At 36.1% G+C, this 18194-nt stretch overlaps 3 protein-coding genes across 3 annotated transcripts in view; all 3 read right to left on the bottom strand.

The window, feature by feature from the left end:
- LOC112464739 (leishmanolysin-like peptidase) overlaps positions 1-11632 on the bottom strand; it is a 259428-nt gene extending 247796 nt beyond the window's left edge. Inside the window, exon 1 of the mRNA XM_025031897.1 lies at positions 11449-11632. Coding sequence (XP_024887665.1) covers positions 11449-11631 — 183 coding nt within the window. The 5' untranslated portion in view covers position 11632. The remainder of the gene's footprint in view (positions 1-11448) is intronic.
- A 3475-nt stretch (positions 11633-15107) lies between these two features.
- On the bottom strand, positions 15108-18188 carry LOC112465197 (ferrochelatase, mitochondrial). The gene is made up of 9 exons (XM_025032634.1): positions 17841-18188; positions 17683-17751; positions 17081-17279; positions 16767-16988; positions 16541-16642; positions 16058-16223; positions 15868-15975; positions 15585-15749; positions 15108-15514 (listed from the first exon to the last, which is right to left on the bottom strand). The coding sequence occupies exons 2-9, from the start codon at positions 17720-17722 to the stop codon at positions 15317-15319; spliced, it is 1200 nt and encodes a 399-aa protein (XP_024888402.1). The 5' UTR covers positions 17723-17751; positions 17841-18188; the 3' UTR covers positions 15108-15316.
- Positions 18118-18194, bottom strand: part of LOC112465244 — an 11951-nt gene continuing 11874 nt past the window's right edge. The window contains exon 4 of the mRNA XM_025032724.1: positions 18118-18143. Within this exon, the coding sequence (XP_024888492.1) occupies positions 18118-18143 (26 nt within the window). The remainder of the gene's footprint in view (positions 18144-18194) is intronic.

The raw sequence follows: 18194 nt of genomic DNA, 5'->3' as shown, positions 1-18194 counted from the left end.
TTAAACCAAATGAGGCAATTCGAATTTTAATTTCTCGGTGAACGTCTATATATTACGCGATGCTGTAAAACCGCTTACAATTAGCACAATTCATCGCTATTGCAATAATCCATAGTTAATTGAACGAGTGCCTAAATATTTTCAAACGGTTAATCTTTTACAGGCAGATTTACTGAAGCGCAATTGAAATATTCGTTGCAAAACAATATAACATTCGAAGAATACCGAAACGCCAAATAGAAATACATTTACCTGAATCAAGAAAGAGAGAGAAAATAAGAAAAATTAATATTAAAAAATTCAAGATATCATGAAGATATTATTTCTTTTTGTCATATTCACAATATGACATACTTGTGCGTATATATCATGAAGATTGTGACTATCGTAAAGAAAAAGGAAAAAGACTTCATTCTTTCGTTCATTCAGAAAAGTCTAAACGTCTAAAAAGAAATATTATTCAAAGCCCGCATGCTCAAAGTAGAGGTCAATTCTTTTCTAACGTGTACTAAATTTTTATAGAGAAATTCATACTTGATATAGAAAACTAATAGCAAAAAAAAACAGAATTAAACCACAATTAGCGTTGATATTAATATCAACAGTCTATAACTGTACTATAACTGAAATAATATTCTTCTAAATATAACATTATCGACTGGTCTATTAATAAGAAAATCAAAAGACCCTGCTTTCGAAGCAAAAGAGTATATATGGAGGGGTAAAAACCACAGTGGTGCAAGACAAATTTTTAAAAATATTTTCTCGTGTGTATAGATGCAATCTGTATACAATATATAAATTGCATCTATGCACATGAGAAAATATTTTTAAAAATTTGACTTACACTACTATGGTTTTTACCCCTCCATATATGTATCTGATTGATATCACAATCGGCAAGAAAGAAGAAATCCTATTTTGCTCGGCTCGGTCGGGGCTTTGGTTTCTTGTACGACGCAGCATATGTGCACGTGCGAATGGGCCGATCGATGGGCGCAACTCCAGTTGCCTCTTCATTCATCCCACCTTCGGGCCACCCACGAACTGCACACTGTTCGCTTACACCGGCATTCCCGGCGCATTCACGGGACCGCCCAAGTGAAGCGCGGGAACTTTTACCGAAGAAAGAACGAAAGCGACGTAAAGCCCCGGCCAGATTGGTTTACTTCGGAAGGCCACTTCGCTCCGGATTCTCGTTCGACGTGCCGGATCTACCGTCGAAAATCTCGCGCGTTTCGCTCGCGAGAAATCCCTGCGTACTCTTTCCACCCGCCTTCCCCCCTCGCGCCCACTCTAAAGATCCCCTCGTTACTCGACTTCGTCAAGAGCGCCGGAATTACAACACTTGTGAAGATGGGCGTGACGTTGTCTAGTGTAGAGGGTCACGCTTGGCGCACCGCCAAGAAATTGTGCCTCGCGGAGACGTCGACACGCGAACGCTTCCTCCCAGGTCAAGAAGAATACTATTTTATAGGACAAGTTGGCGGTTGACATAAATAATGGAAGCGGGAGTCGCGATTGGACGTGGAATACATAATAAGTTCAACAACTGCGACGAGAGTTGACAACTTAGCGTCTATCGTAAAACTTGATCAACAAAAAAGATGTCATGAAATATCACGCTTTGCAAAAATAGAAAAAAATTCATATCTCCAAGAGTTTCTGAGAGTTTAATTACTTTTTTAAGTAGTTCAGTATATCTGCCAACTTCAGATGAGCGTAAAAATATTTATAGTTCTCAATTATAACTCTCAACTATTTCATTCGAATTCTATTTAAATTATATGCAGATAATTATTGCTTTCTCTCGGATATTTTAATGAAAGATTATATTTACTCTTTATACCAGTTGCTATCATGTCCAAATCGGTACAGAAATCCTTCATTCTCTCATAATAGAAATCGCACCGTTTGTAACCATGAAAAGACTTCGTCACGGTTGCCAAAGTTCACAAGAATAGCGTAATTTTTCGCAATCAAGACCGCGTTGTCGGAAAAACGGGCAGATTCAACAACGGACCGGCAAACTTTGCGACGAAAGAACGACAGCGGTTGAGACGCGATATTTCAGTATGCGTAGCAGAAAATGTGAAACGCGGCCACCTTTGCGGAAATGGAATATTAAGCTCATCTGCGAATAGTCGACTAATTAGCGCAGTAGTGACGTTCCCGAAATGTTTCGTGCCCTGCTGCTTTGAACCATATTCATCTACACCTCGAGTTTACCCGTGACTGCCATTGTCTGTTCAAACAATCCGCCGTGATTAATCCGGAACGTTTCCTGCGAAAACTATGACCTATCGTTGGACAGACGGGCCAGTCAGTCGACCGCATTCACGCGGTCTGACTGCGGGATTTATGCCAATAAAGTTCCCTTAATAACACACGCTATAAGGGTGTTGTAGTACGCAAATCAAAGAATTTTGAAAGTTAAACGATAAATAGAATACATAAGTAATCTTTCTTGAAAATTGACTCTAAACTGTCAATAAGAGAATTAACTAAAGTCTCATCTGAGAAAAATATTTTTTTCTACACACATTGCTGTAAAGCATGCACATTCAAATAAGGATACGCTGTTATCTAAAAGAACTCAACAATTTCTTATTTGGCTCATACGAAATAAATGTACTTCTCTCAACGTATAAAAGTTTCTTTTAACTTTAATTAATTCCAATAACAGTAAAATCGTTCAAATTTCAATAAATAAATCTCAATCTGTCGGATGTAAATATAAAGAGAGGCAATTGGAGATAATCGAAACTCGTACGGCGTAAATTTAATTACCGCGAGAGAAATTGCGTGTGTGCCTAAAATAAAGAAAGTATCAAACATTGCAGATTTGCACTAAATATCAGTTTTACCAGAAAATTGATTGTTATATCAATAAACTCGCATGTTGTCGGCCACATGAAATATTATCTTACGGACAAATCACGTCGCGCGCCTCTTTTTACTCGAACATATAGACAAGCGATAGCGGATTCCGATATGCCTATACGCGAGAAATTAGTTGGCAGTTTTTCCGATCGAATCGATGTCCCAAACGGGCCGTTCTTTATTAACGAAAGGATGAACCGAAGGTGCCACGCCGGCAGAAAGTTCCGAATATGCATGGCTATGCAATTCGCGCGGTCCCTAGGGACGCAAAAGTTGGCCGGGCAAAAAGCGGCGAAAAAACGAGACGTAAAAGGACGAGAACAAGCGCAGTAGCGGTAGAAAAGGGGAAGAAAAAAAGAGAACCGTCGCGCCGCACGAAGAGCGACCGGCCATCCATTTTCATTCGAAGCGATGCCCCGAAACTTTCAAAGCGGCCGCAAAGGCAATACGTAATCCAGCTCCGGTGACGCGCGACTCCGCCAATTTCACGTCCCACTATTTTGATCGAGGTTAAGGTTACACCGTTATACTACTCCCGAGTGAGCGATTCGTTTTATTAAATTCTCAGCCTGCCAGGAGAAAGTTTGCATTTCCCAGCAACAGCGAACGTGAAAAGCGACTCTAGAAGCATTTTAATTTGCTTTTGTTCGTACACAGTTGATAATTATCCGGACGCGTACGGAATGCCATTCTTCGCTATACAAGGTAAATGCCAAAGCATCCAGGAACCGGTTGCAATGAAATTTCTTTCAATAAATCAAGATTCGCATTTTTCGTGTTTAGAATTTTGAGAACGTCCTGTTCATGAGCGCATCGGAAGAGTAAAATGAGAATTATTTTCTTTGAAGAGATATCCGTTACGTCAAATCAATTTATCTCTCGCAACTACATATCTTCCGTTCATCGTTCGAGGTCAATCAACGTTCTACGCAAACGTAAAAAGTTTAATCTCAGCCCGGAGTCAGTCTAGATTAAACGAATTCGACTTGATTGCAAGTTCAATTAATGGAGGAACGTTTCATCGAAGTTATCTACCGGAACACGTTCATCCAATCATTTGTAACCGTCGAGTTTAAAATTGGATTTATTTCGACATTCGTTAACAGTTCTGGTTGCCTACCATTGCTATCACGATATTTTGCCTTAGGCACACAGAGGCATACAAATATCTTTATCAAATTATGAAGCAAACAGCATAATTTCAGTTTTTGATTCTTAATCACGTAATAGTACGATGTAATTACTTTATTCGACTAACATACATCACTGTATCGTTAACTGCTAAAAGCAATATATAATTAAATTGTTATAGAATTTATTATCGGGATAAAATATGCATCGTGTATAAATAAATCATATAGAATAATTTTAAAAGTATAAGAGTGAGTTTTTAATCTTTCGGAAGCGTGCTAATCTGATCCAACTCCACATTTGTACAACTGTACATTTTTTAATTTTTTATCGGGACATATAATTCGTTCATAATCTTCTCAATTTTCTCTACTTTTTATTTCATAGAGTTAACTAGTTTGATTTCATGTGAAAGTGAAATTATTAAATATTCATCATATGGAAAAACAATTTTCCAAAACTGCTACATACCTATATCATGTATAGAATCATATATGTATATACTTAGCGATAGAAAGCTTATTGATGTTGAAAGATGTTCGTTATGTGAAAGTTGTTTCATCGCGTAGCGCTTTCTCGCGATACGTGCGATTTGCTACCGCGGAGTACATCGCCTGATTACTGATAGCGACAGCAAATAACATGAACGGATGCGCCGCGTAGATGTTTTGATGAAATGATTGGTATGACGAGGGCGGATGAAGCGCGTGTTACGAGCGACATACGAAGCGACATACGCGAAACTGCGCGGGCAATAATCATTACCCATTGATAAGAGCCGCGGCGTTACCAGATCACCATTGTTACAAACATTATGGAGATGAAATTTAATTTGCCCGTTCAACATACCGTGCCCCCCGTTGTAACATACCGTATCGGATATAATGCATGGCCTTGGTTATAGACGTGATACGTTTGTTATCAAATCCTCCCTCTCCCGACGTGCGCGGAAGTGATACAATATACAAACAACAATTTAGAAAGCTTTGTTGCGCGCTGATTTAAGTAGGCCGCGTAATCAGAAGCTACTAATGAGGAGTGTTGCATCCCCGACCTGATTAACAGTTAATACGAGTATGTTAAAGCGGTTGGCGCGCAAGTGCTTCGAAGCACAGCTTGCATATGTTTCCACATTCGGTCGGGATAAAACGCGGCTAAATCGCACGTGCCTGGAGTTTTCAAATCCTCGATCTGGATTTACGTTCGCAGAAAATCGTAATCTATATACGTTAATTCCTTATTCGTTGAATATATACATTGCATAATTTTACACAAACAAAACTTTAATACACGCATGATAAATCGAATAAATGTACTTTATATTCATATGGTAAATGCTATAAAAATTTCTTTTTAATTGCTAACAAATCTTGCTTTAGATTTAAGTTAAAAACTTTATATTTAACTTCCACTTGTGTAATGTACATATTGCAATATCGCGAGATAAAGCACAAAAAATAAACTAATTAGAATATCAAATTAATGTTGTTTAATTATATTATCACTTTGCGAAGTGTTAAATTACAGATAGTATATCTCTTGTATGCTTCAAATATTAAAATATCTTTTGTCCAACATTTACTTAAATGCATAAAAAATTGCATATTTAACAAAACGAATCGCTACAAAACCATTGCTTTTATCAACGATACTATTGCACTCTATCTTTAGATTCAAATCTATCGTCTCGTTTCACTTTTTACAGTTCGGTAAACTCACGCGATTGCGAGAGATATTTTCTAGTTACGATTCTTATTGCGTGAAGTATTATTCCCTATCAAATGTAAAGACACACATAGCAGTACACGTCAGCATCTAATCGAGCGTTTGCGTGCGAATATTACAAAGATCCTCTTAATTAACCGGTGCCAGATGGCCGGATTACAAAACTATACATACGAATCATTATCTTCCCACACAAGCAACTTTATAAAATTTAGATCTTATAAATATGCATTTCTCGTAGTAATGTTGCAACTCTATAACACAAACTTTTATATGTAACATATACTTTCTGCGTTATTAGAATATGTTCGTAAAATGATTATATGATATTACTTGATAATATATGATATTTTTTGTAATTATGATTAATTGATTCAATCATATAATATATATTTTTTCTGTAATTAGAATTAATTAATATCATATTATCGATGTCAGATATATGCATCTATATGAATCACTCACTCCGTTAATTTTAAAAATATTTCTCACTTTATAATCAATCATGGATTCATTGTTCTTTGTTACCACTTACATATGTATTATATACATAAGTATATACAGATAATTCTATTTATACCAGCAAGTTTCTCAGTATCCTTGACGATTCGTTACATTGAGCACAAGATTTTGCAACGTGCTAACTCGCTTTCGAAAGATTGCAACGTCCACGCTTGGAATAACGTAAACGATATTTATATATTCCAGAATATATATTTAGCTCGCTATTTAGCTTATTGTCGCGTTTCATCAATTTTGTCGTCTATCTTTTTAAAACTGAATAAATCCATTAAGTTTGCCAACAATCAAGTTTAAAACCTTGTTTAAAACAGTTGTTGAAATAAAATTATACACTAATCTTGTAATGTCTGGATTTTAAATGCTAACTTCTAGTGCATTATGCATTATGCATAAAATTAATACCGTTAGACTTGTGACAATAATATTTAATTTAAAAATTTAATTAAAATGTAGTACGTTGAATTATTATACAAATACAGTATGAAACGTCTTCTTCAGGTAAAATATTTAATTAACATGTAAACTCATAACATAATTAACTATATCATTTAAACTAAATTTTAAAAAATTAACAAGTCCGCACAGAGAAATAAGCGTTATTTTCTAAAAACGAATATTTCCACATTAAAATTTCTCAACCAGAATTTGTTTGCCATCAGAATTAAATAAATATGCATTTAAATATGTTTGTATGTTTAAAAGTCCATATCGAAAATTTTATCAAATATTTCACCGCGGAAAAGCGTGCTTGAGAAATAAAATTTTCTCGAACGAGATATGCGTAAATACCGATTGCCCGGATGAGAATGTACCATCATCGATAATCCATCACGGTTTCTGTATACCATCTATAATTTGTCGGCGCAGACAGGTCTTGACGCCCTCGATCGATCGATCCGAGTCGAGGGATCGTCGAAAAAAATGCAATACGTAAAGCTCGCGTGTCCGGTTTTTCACGATGTCCTCCCTCTTAAGCCCCTCACCGTCACATATATCGTTGCACATCTCACGAAGCCCATAAACTTCGATGGGAATCGAGTTTCTTAATAACCTTTCCGCACACGAGATTTCAGCCGACCGCCTCGTAAATAAATCAATGCCAAAGAAAAATACCGGATTTTGCGAGAGAACGCGCGCGCGCGCCTACGTGTGCTCCAGTGAAATTCCACTCACATTACACTTTCATTGAAGCGCACGTACTAGAAAAGTTTTTCCTACGAAATCGTGCGACCCTCGTCTTACTTTTATTCTCGTCGCGACAGTAAGCGAGCGCAAAGTACTTTCGATAATCGTAATGAAAACTTGACACTCGGCGTCGTGCGTTCTTCTCGCAGACGAGGAAAATTACGGAGACAATCGTAATGAAAAAACTCGACACTTCTCGCGGCGCGAACAAATTGCAAGACATTACGTGGTAATTATCCCTTTTATAGATGTTACGAGTGCAATTTCGTCGCGTCAAACAGATTTAAACTTGATACAAAAGGTTCAGATTTCATCCGTCTTTCCTGTTCGTACATTTAATTCGAAATAATTAATTTTCCTCGTACAGTTTTAATATTAAAATCACGGCAGTTACATAAATTATTACGCGACTTTTACGAAGAGGAAAAATATGACCAAATTTGAAAAGGAAAATAAATTTACACTACGCATCATACCGACTTTCCCGTATTATTAGTTTGGCAGAAAAGAGTTGGCTGATCGCCAGCGAGGGACAGGCAGTTCGCATAATTCCATGTCTCTTTTATCGTCAGACCCTACGACTACGGAAGAAAGGGCAATCCTACCAAAAGATGAGTTTATGTACGTCCTTAGGAGCGCAAAATTGATACGTGATGACAGTGGGATCGCCAAACAGAAAAGTTCCCCGAATACTAGTACAAGGTGCCATAAGCACGAGTGGAACGATCGTAAACTTTTACATTCGCATACAAATTCTCACTAAAACGATCCTTAAAACGAATACTGCACTTACGTATAAAACCACCGTACACTTCGACTAAAAGCACTTTGACTCGTTTGCCGAAACGTTAGAAACTGGTTAGTCTGTAATAAGAAATAAGTTACGCCGCAAATATAAATCTTTACTATTTTCTCCTAGACTGAGAAAAAGATTGATTTATCGACAACCATTCAAAAAAATTGTTCGTTTAATGCACTGTTATAAAGTTTTGGGGATTAATAATAACGTAATGCACATTCATGTAATAATCGCATTGTTCCGACATGTATTTTTAACGCACGCCGCGATGGAATACGTTTACTTTTCATTTTCTCCGAGCAAAACATTGAATGTTAACATTTTTTATTTTTGTTTTGAATGATATGTAAACTCACGTACCACACATGCTAACAATAGAATCGTTAGATTCTGAAGTTGCGCCCATGGGCACAACACTGTGCCGTCGAAATATTCTGGTTTTTCACCCAATTTCATATCGAAATGGAAAAACCTGTTTTTTTCGCAAGAAAATAACCGGCTCCCTGGAGAAAAATATGTTTTTGACCCGGATTTGTATTTTAAAGTGGCGAAAATACAATGCTTTTGCACCGTAGCTTAACAAAAAGGGCTAAAGATAAAATTAAAAAATCGCCACTAAATTTTTAATTTCACGCATCATAAATTTAGTTTTTATGGAAGCTTGATATACTATATATGTTTGATAACGATAAAAGTCTATTCGTTTTTTCTTATCGCGTGAAAGAAAATCTTGAAAATTACGGAACGTTGCATTTTTATTTCTGAAGGAATTTTTACGTTGACTTTTCCAAGCAAAAATTGTCAAATCTGACCGAGTGAAAAGTCAATCAAGTTACTTCGTTCTACGAATAGAGAATCATCGTACACCAATCGTTCCAATCCTGAAAATTGAGTATATTTTTCCGGGAGCAAAAAGGGGCCGAGATGGAAAAGGAAACGGATGACTGGGCTTGTCTGCCTATTCACGATTTTAAAACTTGTACCATATCGCTGTCGATTGTTTTCTGTCATACGAAAAATATTTCGCCGTTCAAAAGGGCGAAATTAAAATTTGCGCAAAACTATTACAGTACCCAATAAACGATACAAGTCATACGATATAACATTTCCCACCAATCTCGCGGTTCTCTCATACAGACTCTTTGATCAAAGCGAAATGAATATTTCTTTAATCAAAGCTTGATAAGTATTTTCTCGTAAGTTTTCAATTTTCAATATTAACTGTTGTACAACTTCAGTATTAAATTGTTGTAACTTCTAATCAATTTGTTAAAACAGAAAATATCACAAAATCGATTAAAAAATTTAATTTTCAATTTGCAGCTGAATTAGAAAGCAAACGGCTTCTCATTTATAGACGCTAATTACCGAAACTATTTCTGCTTTGACAAGTTTACCCACAATAGTAGAAAATGGCGTCAGATAATGGAATATCCTATAGATCAATGAACATTCGCGACATAGTAATTAATATTTGCAACGAATATAATTAATATTCATCGATGATATGATTATTACAATAATTATGAATTATTCATTAAGCATCAAATATCAGTGAAGTTCGTTCTGCAATATTATGCAGCAGTCTAAAGAACGCATATTATAACGAATGATAGGGATTTAATGAGATAAACAATATCCGTACGATGGAACGTAAATGATCTTCAAAAGTACAGCACACATCGAAAACGTGGTAATATAGATAGTTAAATCATTATATTGCGACATATATCTCATCCAAATATAATTCCATTTTCCTCGAAAAGACAATGCAGACAATCGGTCACGCAAATTGCGTGAACCAATAAACGATGGAGGTACATTAGTTCTTAAATACACTATTATAAAATTACTTCAACTGCAACAATTTCGTACCTCAAATAGCAATCAACAAATCCTTTGTTGTTCATAAATAAAATCAATGTCTTTACAAATCATATATTAAGCCTTTGCAGTTCAAATTATTTTCCACAAATAAGCCAAAATGGAATATTCTGTCCTCAATTTTATTTAAACAACGGGTCTAATAATTCAAAGAATTTTTATTATTTAAAATAATTTATAGTTTTAAAAATATAATTTGCCGATTACAATCAGGTCACATACGGGCAAATTTAAATGCTTCAAGAATCATCAATAGGCTGTCGCGGAGCATTATATCGAACTAGAAATAGAACTGCAAAGAGTTAAAATATCTTATAACAAGAGTTAGTCAATATCTTGCGCTGTTTACGCGAACCTCACATCTCTATAAATATCTACAGACAGTATACTGTCAATGCGACGCGAGATCAAACGGAAAAACGGGAAAGGTAATGGAAAGTATTGACGAAACCCGCGCGGTTGATTTTAACGACTCTCTAAAATATCTCAGATTTTTAGAGCGATACTCCGTCTCTCAATAATATCAATAGCTATAAACCGTAAAGCGTCATCGAGCCCGGTCGTTCGTGAAACGCGCGACGCGTCGCGTCGGTTGGAAGGTCAACGCGCCCGAGACATCCCGCAGCAGCACGTGCTGTTCCGAAAACACGTGTTTCTCCCCTCCCGCCGCCGCGCATGGAAACACTCACCGAAGTCTTCCTTCTATCGGCGCAACGTATGAATGGCGCGTTGAAACACGTCGCGCGAAAACGAGACATTTACGCACGTCTTTAATCGTTCCGCGATCAATTCTGTGAAGATAACCATAAGAATTCGAAGACCGTAACGAATTTAGTAACAGTGAGCCGCGCACCATTTACATCACTTTAGCGATATTACGAGAGATTGTGCAACGAAAGAAAGCGGTCGAAATGTTTGAAGACTGTCGTTAAACGCGATCAGCTGTTACCGTCTCACAACGCGGGCGAGAGAGAGACGGAGCGAACACGTGCGAACGCACGCGACGTTACTACCGCGAGTACCGCGAGTAACGGTGACTGGATCCGTCGCGCTCGGCCCAACGTTCCACACATTCGGCGAGATAAAAACTCATTCGGCGTGTGTGTGGACAGAAAACGGAGAAGCGCGATTGCGACGGACGCGAAAATATACAGCGAAGATTAAAGGCAACGCAGAGATACGAGATGTCGCGTATATACACGCGGATAGGAAAGCGGAGCGAGAGCGGAGTAACGCCGTAGGCGCAGAAACGGAGGAGAGCGCGGAGAGAGGTTAGAATCGACCCTCATCGCTCCGGGAAACGGACTTTCGGCACTTACCTCGTGCGCCCGCGGATGCTGGTGATCGCAGTGACGGTGCTCGAACATCCCGCTGGCAGGAGCCAACACAGCGCACACCGCGAGCAGAACGGCGAGCGGCGACACGCCGGTGAAGCGGCGCATCTTCAACCGCACTCGGGCCGCCATCACGGACGACGCGCGCGCTCGCAGAGCATGACACATACTGAGCGCGCCCGCCGGCCCCACGCATTTATATGGCTGGCGCCGCGGCAGGCAGCGCCGCGCGACTCACGTTCGATACCCCGAGCGCGGAGGCGGCAGCGGCGACGGCGGCGGCGGCAGCGGTGGTGGTGGAGACGGCACTCCGACGACGAGGACGGCAGCGACGGCGGCAGCGACGACGACGACGACGACGACGCTGTCGCTGGGATAAACCCCTCGTCGTAAAGAACCTGCGAAGAAATCGAAGGACTTGTACGACGTGCTGAGGTATAAAACTTAAATTTAATACGACACGGTTTTTATTCGTCGTTTTATAATGAATAGCGAAACTAATAGTAATCGTCTTCGCTTACACCCCTGTCGAAGCAAATACTGTAAAAATTTGAAACAAAAAGGAATTATATTATATGTATATTAATATTTGCTTGGTTGAATAAAGTATTTAAATTATAAAAATAAAACGTACAATTTGTATTTTACAATATGCATTCGCATATGTTCGAGATGTTAATGTGTGTTGTTATGATAACGTTAAAAAGAATACCGAACGAAAGATTATTCGTGGTACGAATTGTAAAATATGCTTTAATTGTAGGTATGCTTTTTATTTTAAAACAAAATGCTGTCATTTGCATACAGTATTTATTTTATCTTTATTTACATGATTCATTTGTTATGATTGATTCGAATATTTAAGGTGGTACGTCGTAAACTCATTTTCTTAGAAATCTTGTAAAATTTGGACAGCATATTAATGTAAACACGCTCTACACACATGTGCAATTGAAAAGATTGACCGTACCAAAGTTGAAATAATAGAGATCAATCTACTCTTACGATTTTAACGAAAAATAAGAAGACGATAAAAAGAGACTTACAAGAATGTTCTTACAAAAATACAAGACCTTTGACCGTCTTTCGAAGCAATTGATACGTAAAGTACACAATTTCTGACAGCGGTGGATGCATACCTTTCAAGATCTACAACCAATCATTGAAGATCTAATAGCACACATTAGTGTCTATATATATGTATGTACATATGAGATTCTTACACAGACACATGCATAACGCGGACAATCCCAGCCAAATACTATGGCTGCGTTCGGAAACTTCACTCGAGTGCACACCAGCATTGTTCTATCTTTGTTACTAACTAAAAATTGAACAAGGACAGAACGACACATGGTGTGCACACGAGTGAAGTTTCCGAACGCAGCCTATAGGCTATATGTCCTTTGTCTATCGTTAACTTTTTGACAGTACTGTCACGGACGAACTACCTTAACGATATTTTAAGCTTTCACGACTTAAGAAAATATACCGACTAATAAATTAATATTAGATATCATATTTCTATTTCGACATTCTCAAAATAACGAATACGATTTTTTCAATCGTTCATATATTCTTAAAAATAATTATTTATTTTTTCCAGTGATGAAACATGTACCTATTATCCACATTCAAAAATATTTAGCGTAACTCAATATACGAGTGAAGAAAGTTAACTTTAGAATATAGATGTAGACATGGATCTTTTGGAAAACATTTCATTTTCTACCCTGAAATATCTGTTAGACAAACTATTTTAGATAAAATCAAATTCCTTTAGTCGAGTTTTCTCCATAAGAATTAATACTCTTCAATATAACTTGCAACAGAAAGAAAAGAGATATCTTAACAACAATAATAGTTTCCCAATAAATCAATACAAATAATTAAATAAGTATACATTTTGAGATTACTTTCTATCTGTAATCTTGTTACTATCAATACTATTAATATCAAGTAACGTCAGTGCCAGAATCACTCAATATCAGAAAAAATCGTATATATAGGTACATGCCATAGATATCGTATTATTATAGATATTTATCAAAGGAAAGATTAATTTACTTTACACATCGTAAGATATATAAAGTAATATCAGCATGACATTAAATTCACTTTTTTCTTTATCTGTGATTGAGTATTAAAATCAAATAGCTCCGATCACTAATCCTAATCAACTTATTCGATTCTTTGATGTAACTCGACCTTTACTATACCACCGTTGTTGTATAGTCGTAGTTAGTGATACCTATCTTGACGGAACAAGAAATTTAATCCTTATACCGTCGTGATCAGAAAGAGGTCGAGAGAATTTTTTGCATCTATCATCGTATTTCATATTTGCGCTTGGAAATGCGAGAAAAATGAAAAAAAGCTTTTTCAAAGTTTGATATATAATCCGGTACTTATGCGTCAGAATAATTTACTGCATATTGGAGTAAACATTACGATATGCCGGTAGACAACATAAAATATAAAAGAAATGAAATACGCATTTTTTTAATTTAATTAATTAATAAAAATAAATAAATTCCATTTTAAGCATGTTGAAATCCGTCGAACAATCGCTAGCCGATTTACTGCGTTAAATGTCTCGAAAAGAACCTGAATATGTTCTTTTTACATACGTGACCAAAGAAAGTCACTTCAAAGAGGTTAAAATAATATTGTTAGTGACAATATTCTTTGCTTTATACGGCATGATAAGGCTGACGAAGCTTCGACTAGAGTCAACTCTGAGAAATCCCGAGCTGTACATACAATAAAGTTTATATCTTTTAAAAAGAATTTCTACAAATAATAAAGATAATCAATCATAGCGATATTCTTGTCGATAACTTTATTATACAATTACCGAAACTATAATAGTCATTGAAATTAATGTAAGTGCAAAATGAAAAATTATTTATAGCTGTCTCGCATCTTATTTAAAAGAATGTAATATATAATATTTATTAAATGTATGTCATATATAATTATCCTCTCGAGTTTATCTAGAGTTTCAAAGATTAAAAATAAATTGTAAAAATTTTAATAAGGTTCCATCAATAATAAAATCTCGAAAATTTACATGCAAATGCAAGAAATGTGCAGGAACATATATGGAAAAATATTCGCAAAATCGCGAGCACCTTGTGAGCAACTGTGCAGCTAAAGAAAATTATCAAGCTTGATATGTAAAATGCAGTAATTTTCTCGTATAGCAATAATAGGATTATTACGGTCTGATCTATCAAGCTTGACATGCAGTAATTTTCTTGTATAGCAATAATAGAATTATTACGGTCTGATTGTCGCGATGCTTTTACAAGACGAAGCCGGTAAGCAAGTAAAGGAGAAGCGTAACATCGAGATCGCTGATTGCAACACCTGATGTATAATTATGATTTTACTTCGTTAAAAAAGTAAAATGCACCGAATGCGTGAATTCGAACAAAATATACCAAACAACAAAAATTAATGGAAACTAGATATTACTGCAGCTATCCTGAAATGATTCAGTCGGGAGCGAACAGATAAATGAAAATTATTCTAGCAATATGTTCGTATAAGAAACAAATAAAAACTTTTTATTAACACAGCTGCTTCAGCTGTTAACTTCTAGAGGAATTTTGCGAGGGATTTACGAAATAAAACAAGTATCATAATTTATTCGATATTATTTGCACGGTTTCCAAATATAATATATACATTCCATTGGATCTGTTCATTTTCACTCAATTATTAACAAGCCATTATATAACATTACATATAATTGATATACCAAATCATACAAATAATAATTATTCATATTTAAATATAATATAATATTTATAATTATGATTTCGCTCGCGCGTTATCGCAAATACCATTAATCTTTACAGATCTGAGCGTACCATTTTTTGCTGGCATCGCAATTTAAATTTACGCAATGGGGACATCGTGTTAAAAATTTCGGATTTACAGATTGTTTCGATCTAAGGTGAGACACAACAATGTCCGTCAAAGCGTCGATAAAAATAGGGTGATCGTTAGGCGCGGCAGCTCTTCGTATTCCCTCGATACCAAGCTAGAATGATTAAACATAAAATATTCGTTGTTCCTTATATTAGACAGTAAAATGTGACAGCATTTCTTACTTCCTCAGCAAGCTCTCGGCAGTATTCTATGTCCAATTCATGAAGAGTTTCAATATGCTCGTTTACAAACGCAATTGGTACCAAAATAAAATTTTTCTTGCCCTGTTTAACGTAACCCTTCAACGCATCATCGGTAAAGGGTCCTAGCCATGCCATAGGTCCAACCTAAATATATACATATATTTCGTAATACATAACGCAGTAAACGCAACACTTTCTCCAAACCGGCTAAACTTCGTTAAATTTTAACGAAATTTTACAGCATGTACATTTATGTACATACCTTCGATTGCCACACCAAGCTGTATGGATTGCAGTAATTTAATTCCTGCATCACTAATGCAACTGTGGCTCCAACTTCCGCGGGATAAGAATCTCCTCTGTTTACAACCTATTTACGGAAAAAAAACAAATCAGACTAATTTCTCAATGAAATTATAAAACTAAATACACATTGATTCGATGATCGTAACCTGCAATGGCAAGGAATGTGCTGAAAATAAAATTATCACATCGTCTCTTTTTTCGCTAGGAAATTGTGCAAGTTCCTCTTTAATCCTTTCGACAAATGTTTTTACAAGAAGCGGGTGCATGGCCCATCTATCGATTATACTCCATTTCATGCCATTTGGTAACTCTCTGCAAAGTAAATTCTACTTGTTTCCTGTGTATAGATTTTAACATATTCTATTTTCTATTTATTCTTATTTATTATATCCTATACATTAAAACAATAGAGGCAATAATTTTATTCATATAATGTAAATATTTTCCGTATGTATTGCAAATATATTTGAACAATAGCATACGGAACACACACTGCATCTCTAATTTTGAATAAATCTGGCTATGAGAAATATGTGAAAAAATAGATAACAAAAACAATTAGTCTTTCATGTCAATCTATATGCAATTAGTCTTATCTATGCTAAAAATGGATTAAATATAATAATCACCTAGTCTTGTAATAATTGTATATAGCATTAAAACTGGAACCTGAAGTTGAACAACTATATTGAGGATATTGAGAAAAAAGTACAGTATGTTGTACTCCATCGCTGAAAAAAAAGCACAACTCATTCGAATTATCTAATATTCATGTTTCTACAATCATGTTTATACGCTGCACATATTTAGATTAGATTACATCTATCTAATAATAAGAAAATATGATAACCGTACTTGCGTATCCTCTCAAGAGTATCCTCTATGAGAGGATCTGCGTACCGAAAGGCAACATAATATTTATGAGGTGCGGTTTCAGGCGAAATTTTATCCAGCTTCCTGCATAAAAGTTCGCCCTGCTTATTCGTCCATTTTAGAATTGGCGACCCACCGCCAATCTCAAAATACTTTTTCTGTACTTCTGGAGTACGTCGTTTGGCTATCCAAGGACCTAATTTACTGCAACATACTTCTATATAAGATATCTCCTACATAATATCCGCTTCTATATCATGATATGTCTATAAAAATTTAGATTATAAAATTAAAACCTTTGAATTGGCAGTTGGATCATGTCACGATCGGTCATTATTCTTAACAAATACTCATGGACCTGATCAGTGTTGCTAGGACCACCCATATTTAACATTACTATACCAGTCTTTGGTTTTACACCGTCTTTGTCCACTGGATTTGCAGCAACAGAAGCGTAGCATCGTGCTACAGCAGCAGATTTTGTGCACTGTCGTCCTGTACAACATTATATTACAATTATCTAGTATTTATTTCATCACTCTACGTAAGAAAATTTCAAGGACAAGTGGAAATCACGGAATATGAAGCAAAACATAAAAGTCACTTGTAAACCAGAAAAACTGCACAAACTTTAGCTTACAATAACATCCCGTTTCATGAAATATAATAGATTTCATAAATTCAAAGTTTGTAATATTAAAAAAGTCCATTTGCGTGCCACTTTAAACAGTGAGATGTATTCTGAGCTTGGGGTTAACATTATGGCTAATAAAATTCTAAATGTTGAGCTCGATAAAAGGAGAATTTATCATTAACATTCTACTGCTGTACTTGACAGCGGGATTATTTCATTGTTTCTGCAAGAGGTGGTTCAAAGTATCGAGGTCCATTGACTTACCGAAACATAACAGGCTCGTTAACAGACTGTTAATGCTCATATTTGAATAGCACTTAATAACCTTGAAGACTGAAAAATTAAAAATTGCAACGTAGAGGTTATCACGACGAGCGTTATGAGACTAGTGAGTTGTGCACTATCACGATGACAGATTATACCGTTAGATAACAGCAAACAAGTCAAATCCTCGTGACTATAGGTTAGGTTCGACGTAACACAGGCAAATACACATGTAATCGCGTATAAGTAGGAATCGTGCGTAAACGATTCGGTATACAATCAATTAAGATTTTTAATCCTACACAATTTGCTTCCTCCAGATAAATAATGACAGTTCCACGTGAATAGAAATTATTCAAACACAAAAAAAAAACTAAACGTTACACATTCGATTTCACATATTTATTGCACAGTCCATATTAATATTATATTATATTATTCCTGGCAAATGGATCCGTTTCCTGAAATAAATTATTAAAGTAAATTCTCGAAGTGTAAAAAATCGCGGAATT

This window comes from Temnothorax curvispinosus, unplaced genomic scaffold (assembly GCF_003070985.1).
Source record: "Temnothorax curvispinosus isolate PA1 unplaced genomic scaffold, ASM307098v1 QBEX01001498.1, whole genome shotgun sequence".
Taxonomy (NCBI): Eukaryota; Metazoa; Arthropoda; class Insecta; order Hymenoptera; family Formicidae; genus Temnothorax; species Temnothorax curvispinosus.
Note: the sequence above shows the minus strand (reverse complement) of the source record. Positions and strands in the feature narration are given on the sequence as shown.

What these genes read in the sequence shown, in the direction of transcription:
- LOC112465197 (XM_025032634.1), bottom strand. Translation starts at nt 17,722, where the DNA reads ATGAGCATTAACAGTCTGTTAACGAGCCTGTTATGTTTCG. An exon ending in AACGAGCCTGTTATGTTTCG is followed by an intron (nt 17,280 to 17,682) that starts GTAAGTCAATGG and finishes AATGTTGTACAG; the next exon opens with GACGACAGTGCACAAAATCT. An exon ending in GCCGAGAGCTTGCTGAGGAA is followed by an intron (nt 15,515 to 15,584) that starts GTAAGAAATGCT and finishes TAATCATTCTAG; the next exon opens with CTTGGTATCGAGGGAATACG.